The sequence below is a fragment of the Haemaphysalis longicornis genome, unplaced genomic scaffold (assembly GCF_048455015.1).
Source record: "Haemaphysalis longicornis isolate Haplotype H1 unplaced genomic scaffold, Haemaphysalis longicornis Haplotype H1 scaffold_3, whole genome shotgun sequence".
NCBI lineage: Eukaryota > Metazoa > Arthropoda > Arachnida > Ixodida > Ixodidae > Haemaphysalis > Haemaphysalis longicornis.
The window spans coordinates 222,796,629-222,814,909 of NW_027526335.1; the positions used below are offsets into that span (position 1 = coordinate 222,796,629).

The 18,281-nt window shown below is 48.5% G+C and overlaps 1 protein-coding gene across 1 annotated transcript in view; it reads left to right on the plus strand.

The window, feature by feature from the left end:
• The window catches only part of LOC144176002 (ATP-binding cassette sub-family C member 2-like), a 327,158-nt gene that overhangs the window by 260,832 nt on the left and 48,045 nt on the right, over nucleotides 1–18,281 (plus strand). The window contains exons 22-23 of the mRNA XM_077705088.1: nucleotides 1,317–1,490; nucleotides 11,142–11,300. Coding sequence (XP_077561214.1) covers nucleotides 1,317–1,490; nucleotides 11,142–11,300 — 333 coding nt within the window. The remainder of the gene's footprint in view (nucleotides 1–1,316; nucleotides 1,491–11,141; nucleotides 11,301–18,281) is intronic.

The window sequence follows — 18,281 nt, forward strand, 5'->3', positions numbered from 1 at the left end:
TGGCAGCCTACCATTGTCCATGAAGAAGAAAGTGTATGACAGCTGCATCTTACCGGTACTCACCTACGGGGCAGAAACTTGGAGGATGACTAAGAGGGTTCACCTTAAATTGAGAACGACTCAGCGGGCAATGGAACGGATGATGATAGGTGTAACATTAAGGGACAAGAAGAGAGCGGAGTGGGTCAGTGAACGAACGCGTGTTAAGGACATATTAGTAGAAATTAAGAAGATTGCACGTGGGCATGGCGTGGAATGAGAAGGCAAGATAAACGTTGCTCATTAAGGATGACAGAGTGGATCCCAAGCGTAGCGGGGGGCGGTAGAAAGTTAGATGGGCAGTTGAGATCAGGAAGTTTGCAGGGATAAATTTGTCGCAGTTAGCGCAGGACCAGCGTAGTTGGTGATTATTGGAAGATAAATTTGCCCTGCGGTGTGCGTAGATAGGCTGGAGATGATGATGATGATGATGATGAGTGACTTTTACTACAGCTCATCACAATGCTTATCCTGGGAGGGGATCCTTGGTGGAGGGAGTGTTGTCACGCACATAACGAGGTGAATGGCTTCCCGTTATTTCCAACAAAATCTACGAGATGAACGTTTCAAAAGCAGAGACCCACTAGGCCCGGTGCCCTTTTTGATTACGCACTCCCACTTGTGCAGCGCTTTTGAAGAGTCTTTATTCAGCCTGCCCATTATAGCCCAATCTCACTGACACCTTTGGTGCTGTGCAATACCTCTGAAGTTGTGCGGGAATCTCACTTGTTGGAAGGTAACCTTGGAAGAGAGATATCCTGCCAGGCTTTTTGTCATTCGCTCCAGTGAAGAACTCCTGGCTGATGGCTAGGCCATCGCCTCCTGTATTTTTCAGTGCCAAATGCATCATCGCCGCGCGACCACCCAAGCTCCATCCTTCTACATTTGCCAGTCTCCCCCAATCGCTAGCCTTCCCAGTGCTTTAGCCACAGGACCGGCTAATCTCGGCGCGATGCGTGGTAGGAAGCGGCAACGTTGGAAAAACGTGCTGCGCCGCAGAGCTGAGTTTCTAATCCCTGACAAGAGCACCGATGCTTCGTCGATCTTTAACATTATTTGCCTTGGCAACCAAACACCACTCACTCTCGAATTCAGTTATGGTCCGGTGATCCCGGTTAAGCTCGGGGTACTACCTTACGATATGTGGCCAAAAGAGGCGTCTTTGTCGCTCCCACTCTAAAGCGGGCGATGCGTTTGACGTTAAAAAATACAAGAGGCAATGGCTAGGCACTGTGTGTTCTCGCAGGAAGATTACTAATCACTTCGTGTTTTCGCAGGAAGATCTTCCAAGGACGCGGAAAAGGGAATCTGAAGCCCAAGCAACCGACACCCTTTCGAAATGGCCCAGCCAGGGCAAAGTGGAGTTCAATAACTACTCGGCTTCATATCGCCCTGGTGTCCTTCCAGACGTCCTTAATGGGGTCACCTTTCTGGTGAAGCCTGCAGAAAAAGTAGGTGCACAAGGTCAAACCCTTTTCCTTTACACAGTCGCTACACGGTGAAATCAATCTGCTCAGCAGCTACCAGTAAAATTTGTGAAAATAGCTTCATGACAGAATCAACTCCAAAGTTCTTGCTCCACACGCTTCCTGTGTTTTTAGCCATTCTACAACGAATTACGCCCTCAAAACTGCCACACCTTTTAGTAAGCAGCATCCGGCTCCTGGTGCACCTCGCACGAGCCCCGAAAGCTAATCGGCGATCACCAGTCCCCGGAATAATTAACACTGACGTAACTCCCCCAGCGTTCCTCCATTCGATCAGAGATCTCCTCCGCCACTTAGTCGCGCGTCTACTACACGGAACCGCGACACGTACCACTCAACTCCGGGGTCACTTAGGCTGAACTTCCGGAAGCCCTCATTTACAATACCACCCCGGGTATAGAATGCGTCTGTAGAAAACTCATCCGCAACCTAGAAGATAAAGACGAAAATTTCCCCTCACTCCCTTCACCCACAACTGGGAAACAGACATCGCCGCACTTCAAAAGATTCAGGCAGGTATCGCCCTTGCTACCAAGCCACACCAGCCGGTCACCCCTACCAACCTGCGACGAACCTGTGTAGTGAATCATAACGGTAAGGAAAGCTTATCTAACACGTCGTTCTTAACCGTGTACAAAGGTTTCGTGAAGCGATGGACCAAATGCCTAACTCGATGTTCGGGTTCCGCCCGCACCTCTCAGCTCAGGACGAACTACTGCAGCAGAAGAAGGACATATTTGAGGCAGCCAGTCGCACCACACCCAAAGCGATCCTGGCTTTAGACTTGAAGGGTGCGTTCGACAATGTAACGCACGAAGCAATCCTCACAAATCTTGGCAACCTGGGTTGCGACGAAAAGACGTACTCCTTCATCAAGAATTTTCTGTCCGATAGGACTGCGATCATTAAGATTTGCGACATCCAGTCGTCCCCCATAAAGTGTGGCAGTCGTGGTACACCACAAGGGGCAGTGCTATCGCCTCTACTTTTCAACATAGCCATGATAGGCCTTCCCCGATTATTAGAGAAAATCCCCAACATTAAGCATGCCCTGTATGCGGACGATATAACGATCTGGATTGCCAAAGGCTCTCCCGGCGTTAGGCAAGACAGCCTACAAACGGCAGCGGACGTCGTCCGCACCTACGCCAGCCGATGTGGTTTAATTTGTGCCCCGCAGAAGTCGGAACATATAATAGTACAAAAATGCCGCCGGGACATTTCAGACATCAAAATTTGGCTCGACGGCATACTCATCAAACCGAAACCCTCAATCAAGATATCAGGGATGACGTACCAGGAAAACTGCAAAAACACCCTGCTTCACAGCAGGCTTCAAGAAACCACGGCTCAAATTGTTCGGATGCTGCGTAGGGTAGCAAACAGGAGCCATGGACTAAAAGAAAACGACATGGTCCGTCTTGTGCAGGCCTTCGTCGTGTCCAGAATCGTTTACCAGAATCGTTTACCGCATTTTTCTATTGAGGATCTGCCTATTGAGGGTCAGTAGCTCGTGAGCGGGGATCTTAGGCTCTTGACTAAATTTGGGTCCTCTTCCTAGAACAGACTTGAACTGTTTGCGTCTGTTAGGCCGTGCATTGATGTAAACGGCGTGGTCAAGTTCCAGAATTCTTGTGGTATGTCGGTGGACTGCTTTATGCGTTTGTTGGAGTTTCATCTGGACGCAACATTTGTTTCTTTCGAAGGACGCACGTATATTCAGAAACAAGGTATTTGTATCGGGTCATGCGTTGCGCCAGTCTTAGGCAATATTTTTCTTGCTAGTGTCGACCGGGACTTGCTTTTAAGTTTTGACAAGGATGTTGTTCCGCGTGTGTTTAGATATGTCGACGATTTTTTAGTGGTTTTAAGAAAACAATGTTGACCTAACTACATCGCAACCGCAGAAGGGATTTTAGAGAATTATAGCCGCCATGGGAAGGGTCTTGCATTTACGCACGAGGTTCCAAGTGATGACACCCTGCAGTTTTCAGATATTAATTTTAAGTTTTCATCCGACCATGTTTGTTGGGTCTATCGCCCGCGTGCCCGTAAACAGCCTCTGCAATTTTCACCATCTCATTCAAAGACTGTTAAAAGGGCCATAGCGTCTCTGGTCTTAGAATCTGCACTGAAGAGGTCCTGTGCGCATGCTGTTCAAGACAGCTTTGACTCTCAACTGAAGAGACTTCTGTCGGTCGATTACCCGAGCTATGTCTTGGTGGGTGCTGCCAAAGCCTTGCTCCGGAAAGCCAAAGGCCAGGTAGGTGCGAAGCGGCCAGAACAACCTAAGGCGAAGCCTGTAGGTCTGCCCTGTATACATAGATTTACGCACAACCTGAAGAAAGTGGCAGAACGGTGCCAAGTGCCAGTGGTGTTTTCTGCTCCACAAAAACTTGGCCAAGGTAAATATAAATGGCAGCGAAGCTTCGGGTGAAAAGCGGTTCAGAACCTATTGCCAGCGACATCAGCATGGGGGCTTATGGGAGTGGCGATTGAAGCGCGACTAGGTGAGGAGGGAACAAACACTAGTAACGAAAAACCAAGTTTTGTTCAACAATAAAACAACATTTATATTTTACAAACGATATTTATTTCTGAATAACATTTATTTAGGCACAGTATGTAAATAATCTAAGAAAATGCTGTTCATTCTCTTTTTTTTTTTTTTTTTTGTAGCGCCATCTGAAGAATGGCACATGTCATTGCTTTGTGATGCAGTCCTTGTAGTGTTCGGAAAGGCGCTCGTAAAGTTCGTCTGCTAGGAAACGCCCCTCGCGTGTTTTGGTGGTGCGCATTTGCATTCGTTTTTCCTTGTTAATTTGGTGTGCACTTAATTTTTGGTGTGCGTGGAGTTGCGAGGTGCGTTGTATCGTTGGTGACACGTTTAGTACCGTGCCCGGCGGGCACGGTAAACTACGGGACGATGCTGCCAACGGTTGGAGCGGAGCGCTTTCCTCTGTACCTACGGAAACGTTGTGCTGTACAAGGTTGCAACAGCAACTCCCGTACGCCTGGTGTTTTACTGCACCATTTTCCTGTCATTTTAACAGGTAACTCGAAACTATAGTACTGTTAATACGTGCATGAGGGTTGTGTGAGGGGGCATGGTGGTGCTTCGAAAAAAATGGGTCTAAAGCTTTGTTATGTCACAGTTATCTCTTTATTTCACCTCAGGCTGGCTCGGAGCAAGCGGTGTCAATTACTCTAGGACTTCTCGGCATAGTACAACTCGAATATGAACGAGTCGCTTTAATTGTTTATCTCAGTGTCTTCTCTATTGCATTACAACGCTTGCATTGCTCGTTGCTTCCCGCACTTGTATGCGCAAGCATTATTTCCATCGCAGTACTGTGTTGTGCTGCTCCATGCTGCGCTGCTGCCAGATCTTTCCTGCTATGTGCTTTTACATACCGCCGTCGCTTTCGTTTGAATTGATCCATTTTTCCTCTTTTTACTTATCTGTTGCGACACTTGCCTAATAATGCAACCAGGAAATTGCAGGCGTGAATGCTGAGTGAACTTCTGTAGAAACCCATGTCTACTTGATAAGACCGCCGGGACAGCTGCGGTGTGCTCGCTGCACTTCATGAATCGGCATTCCTGCGGCCCGGTTTTCTGCGTCGAGATGCAGTGCCTAGTTCTTTTCTCTTGTTTCGAAGTAGTTCTGCTGTTGGCGCTTTCATTGCTCATAATGGTATGTGTTACGGGTAAAGTTAATTTTTTCGGCGCATAAGGAAAATTATAATGCATGTAGTGCTGACGAACATTTTGTACTTATTGTATTTGTAGTGCACTGTGGTAAATTTGTTTTATGTTTATCCTGGAATAAAATTCAAATGTCTTGATTATATAGCATGACTATGCGTTATTTCTTCTCTTAGAACAGAAGTACACAAACTGAGCAAGCATTATATAACCTTGATCTATACTTAAGGCACGCACGCAACCTGCGTATGTGCTACGCAATTAAACCCAGCAGTGGCGTTGGTAGAAATTGGTATCGGGTTAAGGAGTGGGCACGTTTTTTATATGAAAGGGAAGCCGGGGAGAGTGGTCAAGTGTCATTTTGTGCTCTGTATCTCAGGGCAGAAAAAAATTCCGGTCGGGGGAAGGGTGGGGGGGGGAGGGGGGGTACGTTTGCCACCCACCTCAATCAAAATAAACAACTGATTGCTTTTATACAGCAGTGGAAGGCATGAATACAGAATAAAGGTTCAGATAAGATGCAAGATGTTTTTATAAACACCGAGGCGAATCATACGACAGTATACTAAAGTACATTTCTCTAGTCACGAGTATAAGCTGGCGTTGACTTGAAGCACACACGCCAAGGGCTCGCCAACTTGCGTTAGATGGCAATGGCATGAGCCCTCAGCGATCAGAAGCCTGCTAAGGCTATTTTGAAGTCAAATTCTCCCGCTAATGCCACCAGAATGACGTCACCTTCTGACCGGATCTTGCGTCACATCCTGTTTATTTTTTGTTCCGCCGGAAGTGTTCCCTCCTCACAGAGATGGCGCTATGCCCCATGAGTAGCTTAAGAGCCGCCATTTTCTGAACGTATGGGCTTCTATGGAAGCTTCGCTACCAGTTATATTTACCTTGACTTGGCCGCCTGTGTGCGCAAATTTCCGGCAAGCCCAAACCGAAGAAGTGCGAAAAGAAGCATGCCAAGCGCTTCGTGCCCTGTGACGTCGGGGTAGTCTACGAGATACCGCTTTCATGCGGGGAGGCCTACGTCGGTCAGACGGGCAGATGTGTGAATGACCGGGCACGAGAGCATAGTTCTTCTCTTAACAATGATACGCGCGCGCATTTACCCGCGCATTGCCAAGATTGCAGGCCTGTCAGTCCTTTGGAAAAATGCAGACCTTTCTTTGAGCAGATTAGAATTCTCGGCAGGAGTTATAATGCAGTGGCGAGGGAGCTATTGGAAGCGTTTTATATTAAGCAGAAAGCGGACAAGTGCGTTTAGCCATACTTCTGTGTTTTTGCGTGCCAGCGAGTTTGAGTTTTTGAAAACGTCAATTTGATCATGTTATCTGGTTGATGCGTTCCATATGTAGTGTACCGAAGTGCGCGCGCGCATGCTCCTGATGATTCGTGTATAAATATGAGACGATGCCTCACTAAATGTTAATTACAAGTGAGCGCTTGTGCCGTCGTCCTTCTTTGCCGTCGTTGTCCAAGTCGCGCTCTATTTTTTGAATCATAATGCACCAACTTGCCCAACAGATTTGCTTAATGCAGCGGTATGTCGTACACTACCCCCGATGAGCACTCCATGAATCGCTGTCCGTGCCTCTTAGAGCAAAGCCTCGTGGAAGTTTTTTCAGCATTTACTCTGCTGCACAGACCGCTTAATTTGTTACGGGCGCTGAACACAACATTGACACCCACTCGAGCAGCAACCTTCTTGAGTTTGTGGGAAACCCCATGAATATATGGAACGACAGGCCACTTACTTCGTTCTGTCTCTTCGCGCTCTTCCACTGGTCGGCACTCTTCAAGTCCTATTTTGAAACGGTTGGCACTAGTTTTTCTAATCAGCTACTGAGGTTAACTAAAAGATGCCTGTTTTCCAAGTTACGTTATTGGTCTTGCGGTACAGAAGCTAATTAAGCTGGTAAAGGTTGGCACATGCGCAATGCGGGACGATAGAGCACTTGCGGAGAGGAAATTTTCCGCGGTACTTCCATATGTTCGCAGATTGATCCACGCTTTCAAGAATCTCGCGGGTCGTTTTGGTGTGAGGGTTGTCTTTTCAGCACTAACAGACGGAGCGAAATTTCTGGTTCTGTGTATAGATAATTCAAAGGCTTTTAGTGTGGCGCCGGAAATGGTTGGAAGATAAAGCACGCGTCTCCTTTTGAACCGTGCAAAAAGTGTTTTGTCTACCTTATACCATTTCCATATGGTGATGTGTAATAGGACAGACAAGTAGGTGTATCAATGTTAGGTTGTTTGAACATTAGCGTTCTTTATGAAGAAACACCTACTCGCACGTGGCTGAGCATTGTTCAAAGTGCAAGTGTGATGAGATGTGGAGACACTCATATTATATGTGCACAGGGACAAGTTGACACGCGAGACAATCGAGGCATATATTACAAGAAAAGAGCAACTGTGTTGCATTAGTGTGCATTCGATTCACCTACATGAAAGGCAATTGAATTTTTAAATCGGTCTCTATCGTAAAGATAAAACTTGCATTCACTGCTTTCGTTCGTCACGTTCAGTTCGTCGCCGTCACGTTTGGAAATAACACGAGGGATTGTGACGTGTATATGATGTGTAGTCACGTGGGTTTGAGGTTTTAAATTTAGTATTTAAATGTGTGTCAGTTCTAATAAAAAATCAGTAGCAAGTCAGTGCTCTGGTTTGTCGTCCCCTTTCTTAGCGTCCGTGTGTAAGTGCGCTACCATCAAGATGTTCCAAAGGCTACCAAAGGTATTACGACCGCGGTAGCGAACATGCGGTGCACGGGCGCACGGACGCCGAGGATCTCGCCATCGCTCTGGCGATCTCCCAGGCCGAGTGTCGCTCCGTGCTCAACGACTCAAGAACCGCCGGAAGCAACTTCACCAGGGATCCAGTGTGCGCCGGCCGCCGTCATCGGCAAGACGAAGCTTCAAGACAGAGAAGTCCGCATCAAGTGGTTCCCGGCGCACGTGGGCGACTGCGCAACTACGTCCAAGCACAACGAGACGGCTCACTTCTAAGCGCGTGCACTTACCTTCCGCCCACTGGAGACCGACCGTCCGTGGTGGTTCCAAAGCAAAGACCACCTAGCAAGCTACAGCAAGATCACCAAGGCCTACCGCCTGGCTGGACGGGTAATGTCACTCCTCCACCAAGGACTGAGGCGAGAGGCGGCCGTGTTGCTACGGCAGCTCCAAACCGGATTTGTCCTCGCATGGGCAACGCTGCACATGTTACATCCAAGACTTTATTAGGGTCGCGTGAGCGAAGTGTGTAAAGTGGGTCTGGAAGACCAGTGACACATCTTCTGGGACAGTGTCCGGTGTCCAGAAGAGGCGAAGTTGAGGAAACTTCAAGACGCAGTGCGCACTAAGAGTGTTCAACTCTGGGCCGTCCAACAGGCCTGGGGTGCGTTTGAAAAACGAAGGCCAGGGGACCTGGCAACGGGATGCTTCAGAGCTGTGCAACGTAACAGCAAACGCTAGGTCGACGCCAGGTCCACGTCGCGGCGCTTAATAACCGTCTTTTTGCAGATATCAATAAAGTTATGCAAAATCTCACCAAACTTAACGTAACCTAAACATTCGAGTGCAACGCCCTGAAAACCATAGTTGGCATAACTGGCATAATATCATCATGTAACCATAATTGGTTGACATTGTGGCTTGTTTGAAATAATTTTATGCTTTATCATGTCAACCGCTGTCGACGAATAGAGAAAAATGCCCAGTGTAACTTTCATCGAGCTAGCAAAGCTAGCTCGGTGGACATACTTCGTCGAAAACCAAATTAATATGGTGATATATTACAGTGTTTCTAACACACGGGCGTTGCGCGGTTACAAATTATTTTTTGTAATCCTTTAGATGGCACAGTTATTATAGAAATAGGTCGATAGTTCGAAAGTCGTTTATGTCCCCAGATTTGAGCAAAACAGTTACTGCGGTGTGCGCCATACTTTCCTGAAAACTTTCTGTGTCTCAATCAATTTTCAAAATGTGACAAAGCGTCAGGAGGTAAGCACAAATTTTATCAGGTTGATCTGGAGGCAATGAATATCGCGCTCATCAGAGACATGAGGATTGAAAATTTGTCGGAAACTCGTCTTCTTGCATGCATTGAAGGCGAAAGCCAAGCGTTATCAGATTTCTTTACTGCTACACCGTATGTGCATCTCTTTTTGCGCCTGCGTTCTTGACCTTTCGACGTGCGTAACTCCGGAAGGCAGACTGGCGGCAATTCATATGGAAGCGTCCCCACGTCACAGCTATATATCCTCGGCGTGCACCCTTTCCACGGACAAGCCGACATGTGCACGTGTCAAAACACACGCATCAGGATAACGCTTCTCCTCTGCCAGGATGCAGGTTAGCGCTGTGACCGCGCTTGAATAAAGTTGTCTTCTCTCTCTCTCTCTCTCTCTCTTTGGTGCCCGGCTACTGCCCTGACGCATGTTGAACCACAGCGCAAACGACGAGACAGAGGTCGATAGTTCGGAAGTCGTTTATGTGCCGAGATTTCAACAAAACAGTAACTGCGGTGTGCGCCATACTTTCCTTAAAACCTTCTGTGTATTCTGTGTCGTTTGCGCTTTAGTTCAACATGCAAACACCATCTCGCCCAATTTTTCACGTTACTGCCCTAACGATGTGGGTATAGTGTCAGATTCAGCACACACAAGTTCAAAAGGCGCAACTTGTGCTCAGCGGAGTAGCCGATGTGCGCACTCGGAGTCATGACATTCTTGCAAGAGAGATAATAAAGTAGCAAGAGCAAATCACACGAAATTCGTGTACACCGTAACAATTGATGTCGTGTACAGCCGCCTCCTGTTGCGAGGTTGTTTAAGCGCAGAGAAAGAAAAACTCCCGCCTCCCCTCGCGGGAACCCCTGTGTAGATGCGGCGCATAGGCGGAGCGGCGAAGGGACCGCGTTTTATAGCGCGCATAACGTTGAGGGGACTGCGTAAGCCGGTCCCAGTCGATGACGACGTTGGCGTACTTGTAAAGCGGCGTGGACTCTAGGTGTTTGAGCCAAGCGTGGATGTTGCTTCGCCGGAGAACGGCACACCGGTTATATGCGCAGCGCGCACGAAGGAGAGGAAACCGCGGAAGAGAGAGTACTGCACATGCGTCGGCCCCAGCGCGTCTGCCGCGGCTATGACGCAACGTGCCGCGGCTATGACGCAACACAATCCAACACAATCCACTTTAATCCAATCCAATCCAAATCCAATCCAAGCCAATCCAATCCAATCGAATCCAATCTAATGCCCCTCGCGAGAGAGAGTTCGCTATCGGAGAGGAGAGCGCAGCTGGCGCGGCGAGGAGAATGGGGGAGGGGTGGACAACGCCGACGACGACGACGACGACGCCGGAGGGACAAGGCGAGTGAATCAGATGCTCTGCATCTAAAAGAAAGAATCGTCTTCCTTTCTCAAAAACGTCCTCTGCTAGGTACTGAAATTCTGCGGAATTTGTGTGCGTGTGGGGGGACAATGACCGTGCTGACAACCAAACAAACCATCTAGACAAATTCTTCTGGAGCGAGCGGTGCACGCAACTTCCGCTGCTGTTCCGAGGACTAGCCATTTAATCGGGCCCCTGCAAAAGACAAAAGTGAAGAAAACAGGAAACCACGTAGAGCATGACGAGGTTGTTTTTTGCTTTGCCTTGAGTTTGTTTTTCGTCTGCTTTTGATTTCTAACCTCCTCATCCCATCTTCTTTCCCCTTGGGCTGCGCTTATCTCTTCGGCCTTGTGTGCCACTGCTAATACTCGAGCACCCGTACACATATCAGCGGGACTCTTTGTGTTGACAACGAAAACGCACAGCAAAGTTGCCTCTGTCTGCCGGCACTTCCGTACATGATGTCGCGTAACACCGACGTGCCAACGGTCTCAACCTTCAGGTTGGCGTTGTGGGGCGCACGGGAGCAGGGAAGTCCTCGCTGGTGCTGGCCCTTCTGCGCATGCTCAGGGCTTGCCAGGGCCGCATACTCATCGACGACGTGGACATTGCGGGCGTGCCTCTGCCGGTGCTCCGACGGAGCATCACCGTCATTCCTCAGGTGAGCCGCCACACCCGGGGATGATGGGGCTTCGCGTAGCATTCGCTCCAGGGGTGATGTCGACCCGCCGCCATTGCCCACTGGGTATCGCGAGGATCGCGTGAAGGGAATTCACTGATCATGTCGTGGCCAGGGGTTAGTTGAACCCGAACGGCTGGTAGTTCTCGTAGGTTGGAGGAGGATCAGGATCTGTTAGTACCCGAGTAGACACGGTGGTAGCGTACCAAACAATCCTTTGAGGCAACCGGTTTGTAGAACATGAAAGGATTGATGAGATTAGACCCAGTGACAACGGTGGATTTATTGCCGTGTAGTGAGCGGAGCAGGTGACAAGTTCGTTGTCTGACAGACTTCATTGAATGCTGTTGCAGAAAGATTCCCAGGTCTGATTGGAGACAATGAAGGCGTAATTGGCCACCTGACGAGTAATCTCACTGATCCGGTTTTTAAAGTTTTTATGGTCGCCACTGGCGACGACGGCCTAATATCTAATCACAGCGCGACAGACGAGACAGACAGAAGAATAACCACAGCACGATAGCTGACTTTCAACTGAATTTATCAAAAACCCTCCCAACACACTTATACCAAATTCTAACAACGCCACACGTGGCAAAGGTGCATACAGGGTAAAGAAAACAGCAATTATCTGTTATCGAGTAACTGAACCTCTTTTTCAGTAAGCGTCACTTAGACATTTTTCGTGCCTCTAATAATATGATACGCTTTGACAATCTCTCCATGTATCTGCTTCGGGTGCTTGGTAAAAATATCGGTTTCTCAAACACCGTGTGCGAAATGCACGTGCTGCAGTGTGAGAGAAAATGCGACCGCGGGCGTTCGTTCATGGAGAGCGCATGCTCTCGCAATCTAACATTTGCACGCCTGCCAGTCTGCCCTATGTATGACGATAGATGAATTCAGTACACGATGGCAGTCCGCATAAACGTGTTCGTGCTTCGTGTCACACGACGATTCCTGTCAACGTAGCCATTTTTGTACGGCTGCGCACATTCCCTCCACTGTACCCGAGGCCTTTCCACGCATCCCACAGATGTAGAAGTCGACAGTCGGCTCCTGTGTTTAGGCAGTGTGAGTAATGGTGTTTGTGTAGGTGGATATAGTTTCGTAGATTTCAGTTACCCAGAGTTCCCAATCGTCTGCGATGTGTAGTGTGAAGTCTTGGAAAGCAGCCCAATCTGCAAGGTGACCCGCTGATGGGAACTGCACCAACCTTGAGGCTGTTGAAAAATTACCTCCTCCGTGGCCGTTTTTAGGCGTTCTTTCTTCTTTGCAACCAGCGGTATTACGTTAAAAACCCCAGTTGGCCCTAAGTGGTCAATGCCAATCTGATACTAGCATTACGCTGATCGAGCAGTTTAGGGGAAGCACTCAAGGTGTAGTAAGTTTCTGCGAAGTAAACATTTGACTTCCACGTAAATGCAGCCGTACGGTACAAAGGAAAGCTATACAGCATTCTCAGAAACATTGCAGCCCTGGCCTAATATTACAGCTAGGAACCACCGCCTGTCTAATGTAGCGTCTTTCAACCGAGCCAACCAGCGAACTCTTTGTATACCGCGAGGCTGAATTATTGATAACTTCAAGGAAAGAACAACTATTAAAAGGGCCCTAAAAGGCGTTTTGAGCACACTACATGAACTAGTGCCATCGTTAGGTTGGGAGCGCCGTTTCTGCCAAGTGTAACATTTTTACGTGCAGTGGAAGGCTCATACTTTTGTTGGAAAGTATGTTGTCGTCTTCCCACCCCTTCCTGCGTAGCTTTAGGGGGGGGGGGGGGGGCGCTTGAACTTTGACTAGGAGAACAAGGACGAGAAAGACTACAAAGCTGGACGAAGCGCTCCGTCAAAGTTAAAGCGCCCCCCCGCTCAAGCTACGCAGCACCAACTAGCCCCTGCAGATGCCCTATTAGCCTTCCGGCGTGTTTTTGGGCTCCGCCATCTTCTGTGTACGTCATCGATTCTCCCATGCGTGTCACGAGTCACAAATCTTCAATTGAATGGCTTTATCTCTCACTTTCGGCGAAAAGAAGCGTCGTCTACTCACATAGACGGGTCGCGGAGGCGCCTTTGGTTATTTAGCGCTTCCGGCAGCACGCTTAACGCCATCGTACTCGTCCATAGTTATCTTTTTTGCTATATTATTTCGCTCCTCGTTAAGGCGTGTTGTTATAGGCCGACATTACGATGACACGAAGACGGCGATTCCGACTTCTGAGTTGGTAACCGCCTTGTCACATGACGCCGACGTCGATACGAACACGTCGGCTGATAGAAAGTTCGCATTGTGTGACTGGCTCGCTGACCGAAGACGCCGACGACGACCGATCGACCGAACGGTCGTCGGGAATCGATCGAGAAGCGAAAACTGCACCCCGACAACAATAGTACCGTAATGAATGCGGCTGTGTTCTTTTAGTTCCTAGGGTGTAATAAACATAGTGAGGTCAATGAAGTTCATACAGCTCAACACATGCGATCCGCATTTCGGCTTACGACGCTCCGTCCGTCCGCTCTGGCGACAATTCGCTTCCTGGAGTTGCAAACTGCATATTCGTGTGCGATCAGTATCGCTAGCAGAAAATATAAGCTCATTTAAGAGCAGAAGAGGAGTTACGGAAGGTCCATTAGGTACTAAAAAATCAATATCGACCAAAGTTTTTAGCGTAGAGCGTAAAACAAAAGCACGGCGAAGCACTATTCCCCCATGGCAGAATCGCAGTAGCAGCTGGAACAGTGCTGTTGCCGGAGGTCAGCTGTGTTGGGGGATTTATGGAACCTTACTGTGCAACTGTTGTGCAAGAAATGTTCAGTTAACCATTCACGAATCCTTGAAATCATGTGCAAAACACTGATGTGACACAAACGGATAGTGTAGAGGTTATTTCCGCGCCATCACCGGTTATTTTGTGGCGCAGTGGGCAAATGCCTCGCGCCCGGCTTAAAGCCGCTGGTTTAAATACCTGCAGGGTATTGCTTGTTCTTTTTTTCTGCCTATTGAACGGCATGGTTTGGGGATCGTATTAGTGAATTCTTTGGCTGAACGTTGGAAGTGCCATATCAGACGTGATTACATAGTTGAAATCATAGGCACGACTCGTTGAGTTTTACACCCGTACTCGGTATAGAAAAAGGCAGTTGTGGTTTCGGAGTAAAATTGGCATGTCTTTATATAGCGTCAAGATAGTTTCCTCCCATCCACTTAAACAAGACGAAAAGTAAGCTTGGGGAGGGGTGGGGGGAGATATAGAGCTGCGGCCGGCAACCAAACCCTCCACGTATCGCAACTGATAGCCCTGAGCACGTAAAAAAATGGACGAACAGCCTATATAGAGATAATAGGGACTCCAGACCATCAGGAAAAAAAAGCGAGGGTGGAATAATTGTTTTGTGCAATTATATGCACAGTCCAACGAAGAGGCAGGCGAGCACGGCCCCTAAACTCCCGCTACTCTTCCGAGACCGCTCGTAATATCGCTTACGGTGTAATTGTCTAGCAATTAATAAACACACAGTCGCGTAGGAGCTTCCTGGAAAGCGATGGGGGAGGGAGGAAGAAATTGAATGCACGACACACTGTAAAAGACGTGCCGTGCAACCCTTCCGCTGTTTTTTTTTTGTTTTTTTTTTTTTGCGGTTATAAATGTTTAGAACCGACCGTAATAACCAAATGGAATTTTGCAGCTGCCTGCGTTCGCGCGTGCACGGCGTCACCACAACAAAAAATATAGTCGCTTAAACGAACCCGGAGTGGTCGAAAAATGGTCTACGGACTCCAGACTTGACTTTGTGCAAGTAATTCCACCATTCTTTCGGAATATTTCATTGCCCTTTAAAAAACAAAGCGACCACATTATTAGGTTAAAATAGCGCTGAACTATGTGAAATTGTGGCATTGAAACGACAGTGCTGTATTTATCCTCCTGATCAACTCTCTTCCTGTCGCCTCAGTTTTCTTGAAAGTCTACCGTAGAGAGCGAGAGAAGAAGCATTGTTATTCAAAGTACCTACATTCCGGTGGGGTGGTATTAGGTCGCCAGGGTCTGCGTAGTGTTCAAGTACGTTTGAGCCGATCCGCTACGCACGCTGACGTAGCGCTTCCTGGGCAGCCTAGACGTCCACCGCAGGCGTGGGATGGCATCGAGTGAGGCTGAGAAAACGCCAGGCGAATTGCACTGCGAATGAAGGATGAATGGGCAAGAAGACATACACAGGGCCTGGACGGAAGAGAAGGCGTCGAAGGGGACAGTGTGAGACAGGGCGTGCATGGCGTGCCTAACTAGGGCTGGGCGTGAAAATGAAAGCTGCGGGAAGCGCAGTGCTGAGTCTTCAGGTTGATGCAGGGTTGGTCAGGACATAGGAATTCCTGAGGAATGTACTCGGCTGAGCGTGACAACATCTCGGGAATTTTCACCCCGCCAGTCTGGCGAGTTCGTATCAGGGTGAAATACGTGGTGTGGTTGGAAGCTGACGTGAAAGGAGCGAATATGCAGTGTAGTGAATGTGGAGAGTAGCGAATGTGAAGAGTGCAGTGTATGCGTGAGTCCCGTGGTGAGCACTGAGTACGGCTGCTTGGCAATGGAAGGAAATATGGACTCCCATGGTAGCAAACACGGAGACAGGAAGCTTGATTTATCGCGAGGTCAATGGTGTATTTCTCGAAGGAACTTGAATCGCGATGGAAAAATAAAATAAACCGGGGCAGACCCCGAGGAAGAGAAAAAAGCGTCAGTAAGCAAACGGCGGAGCAAGTGGGCTGTCAACTCTACCTTTTGAGAGGCCATCAACGTGCTGCAGACATGGAAAGCAGTGAGCCGAAACGAAGAAGACCACAAAGACCAATAGCTGGATTAAGATAGACTTTACTGAAGAATGGACTGAGCCGCATGGTTGAATCCCTTGGCAGAAGCTCTTGGTGAACCACGTGGCTGAATCCGAGGTGCTGAATCCAGTTGAATCGGGCTCAATCCAGCTCGAGTGAGGTGCAATAATACGACACGAGATGAGGGATTGTTGGGGTCCGGGAGAAACACTGTTCCCGAGAGCCTTCCCTGCTTAGTATCATTTTTTGCTGTTCTCGTGGGCAGTTGTGACATCTCCAACGAGCCAGGGCGAGCCAGCCTGCCCTATGTAGGACGTGCCGAATTTCACCGGAATTTCGCACACGACTTCTTTTTCACGCACTGCACATACGGGGTAGCATAGTTCTTTGAGCGCCCTAATTTTTAACGCGATAGCGTTATTAGGCTCATTTTTCAATTTTGCCCGGCGCGCTAGCCGTCCGATATCAGCCGTGCTCATCAAGCGTCCAGGGAAGCACGTCCTCCATGCTAACAAGAAACTACAGCTGAGACAGCCAGATACGAGAGCTCACCGTAATCGGGAGTACAGAGCAGCGGCTATTCGAAAGTGGAAAGGAGGACAATAATCCTACGTCCGAGAGAAAAAAAAAAAAAGACACGCGATTTGAGCTGGAACCGCGCCTGCGCCGTGACGTGCGTTTTACGCGCCCTGTGTAGTCGCCTGCTGGGCAGACGCACACTCTAAGAAAAAAAGGGTAGAAAAAAGGAGGAAATCGAGGGTTTTCTCCCCCGGACCAGCGAGATTCTCCCTTTAGCTAATTACACGTAGCGCCCTCTGTACGGCCTCTACGAAACACCGAAATGGGGGACGAAATATTCTCCCCTGTCGTCTGCGATCTGCTGTCGGCGCCGGCGCCGAAAACGAAACCGTTCATCGTTGCACTGTGGCTTGTGGCTTTCGCCGATCGGGCGCATACGACGACTATGACACCTCCCCTGTGATGTGCTGCTTGCTTGTTTTCTCGTTGTCTTTCTTTTTATTATTACCATGTGCCCGCCACGCTAACGCACGGCTCGCCAGCCGTGTGTTTGAAGCACATTCTGTGGGCACCGCTGCATGCTTGCTGTGTGCGACTCGCCTGCGCCCTGTTCAACGTTACCACTGCATTTGTGGACGTTTTATACTGACGCCCAAGGGTAAAAGAGGTCAGCGATGATAGCAAACTGCCCCTTTTTTCGTCAACGAGCACGGACCGCAGCATATTGACGCATCAGTTACCAACAGCAAAAAGCCCCCATTCGGTGAAATTGGCTGAATGGTTGCCAGACCAGCGGTGCGCTCTACGGTAAAATAGCGAAGGCGAGGCAATAACTATCATTACCCAAACATACCTGCCGCACTGTTTCGTGAAACGTTTTTTCTTCTTTGAGCTATTTCACTGCTTCTTACAAAACCTCAAATTAATAAAAGTTTGCAATTGCACGAGTTTTATTTGATGAAATAGCAAAACCCACCTAAGGCTTACGCACTGCCGTAAGGTATCGAAACAAGCAACGATCTCACTGTTCCTACCTGCATTCTCGGCGATCAGGGTTATAAATACTCTGTCGCCGTTTCGATGTTTAGTTGTGGCTTGTGATCATGCGGACATGTGAAAAGTGTACTATATGTTGTGGTGTATTAGGCTTGCGATGTTGCGAGTATTGTGCGTTGGCAGTGCCATTAATGAAGTGTATGTCGCTGTGTTGTGCTTTGTTTCTTCCCAATATGTGCCCGCCCACATGCGGCCTCTGTGATGTTGGCTATAATAATAATATACGTTATCCATAAAGGAAATCAAGGAAACTTTCGCCTTGATGTAAGTGCCCACTGCTGGTGATGCTTAGTAGCTGGCCCCTCCCCCACCCCTACTTTTTTTTTTGCGTCATCTATTGGTCATTTTAAAACGTTTACGGTTGCTTTACTTCGAGCACGCTAGAAGGCGAGCATTGTCGAGGATGCGGCAGCGACGGATACGTTTTTCGTGTTGTCTGCGTTGCCTTTACGATGAGATTTACGATTGCAGACGATCCGCGTTTTGATGCATCGGTTGTAGCAAGGTAAGGCGACTAACAACAACTGGTTGTTCTCAAACGGCCGCATTGGATGCTTGTGATCT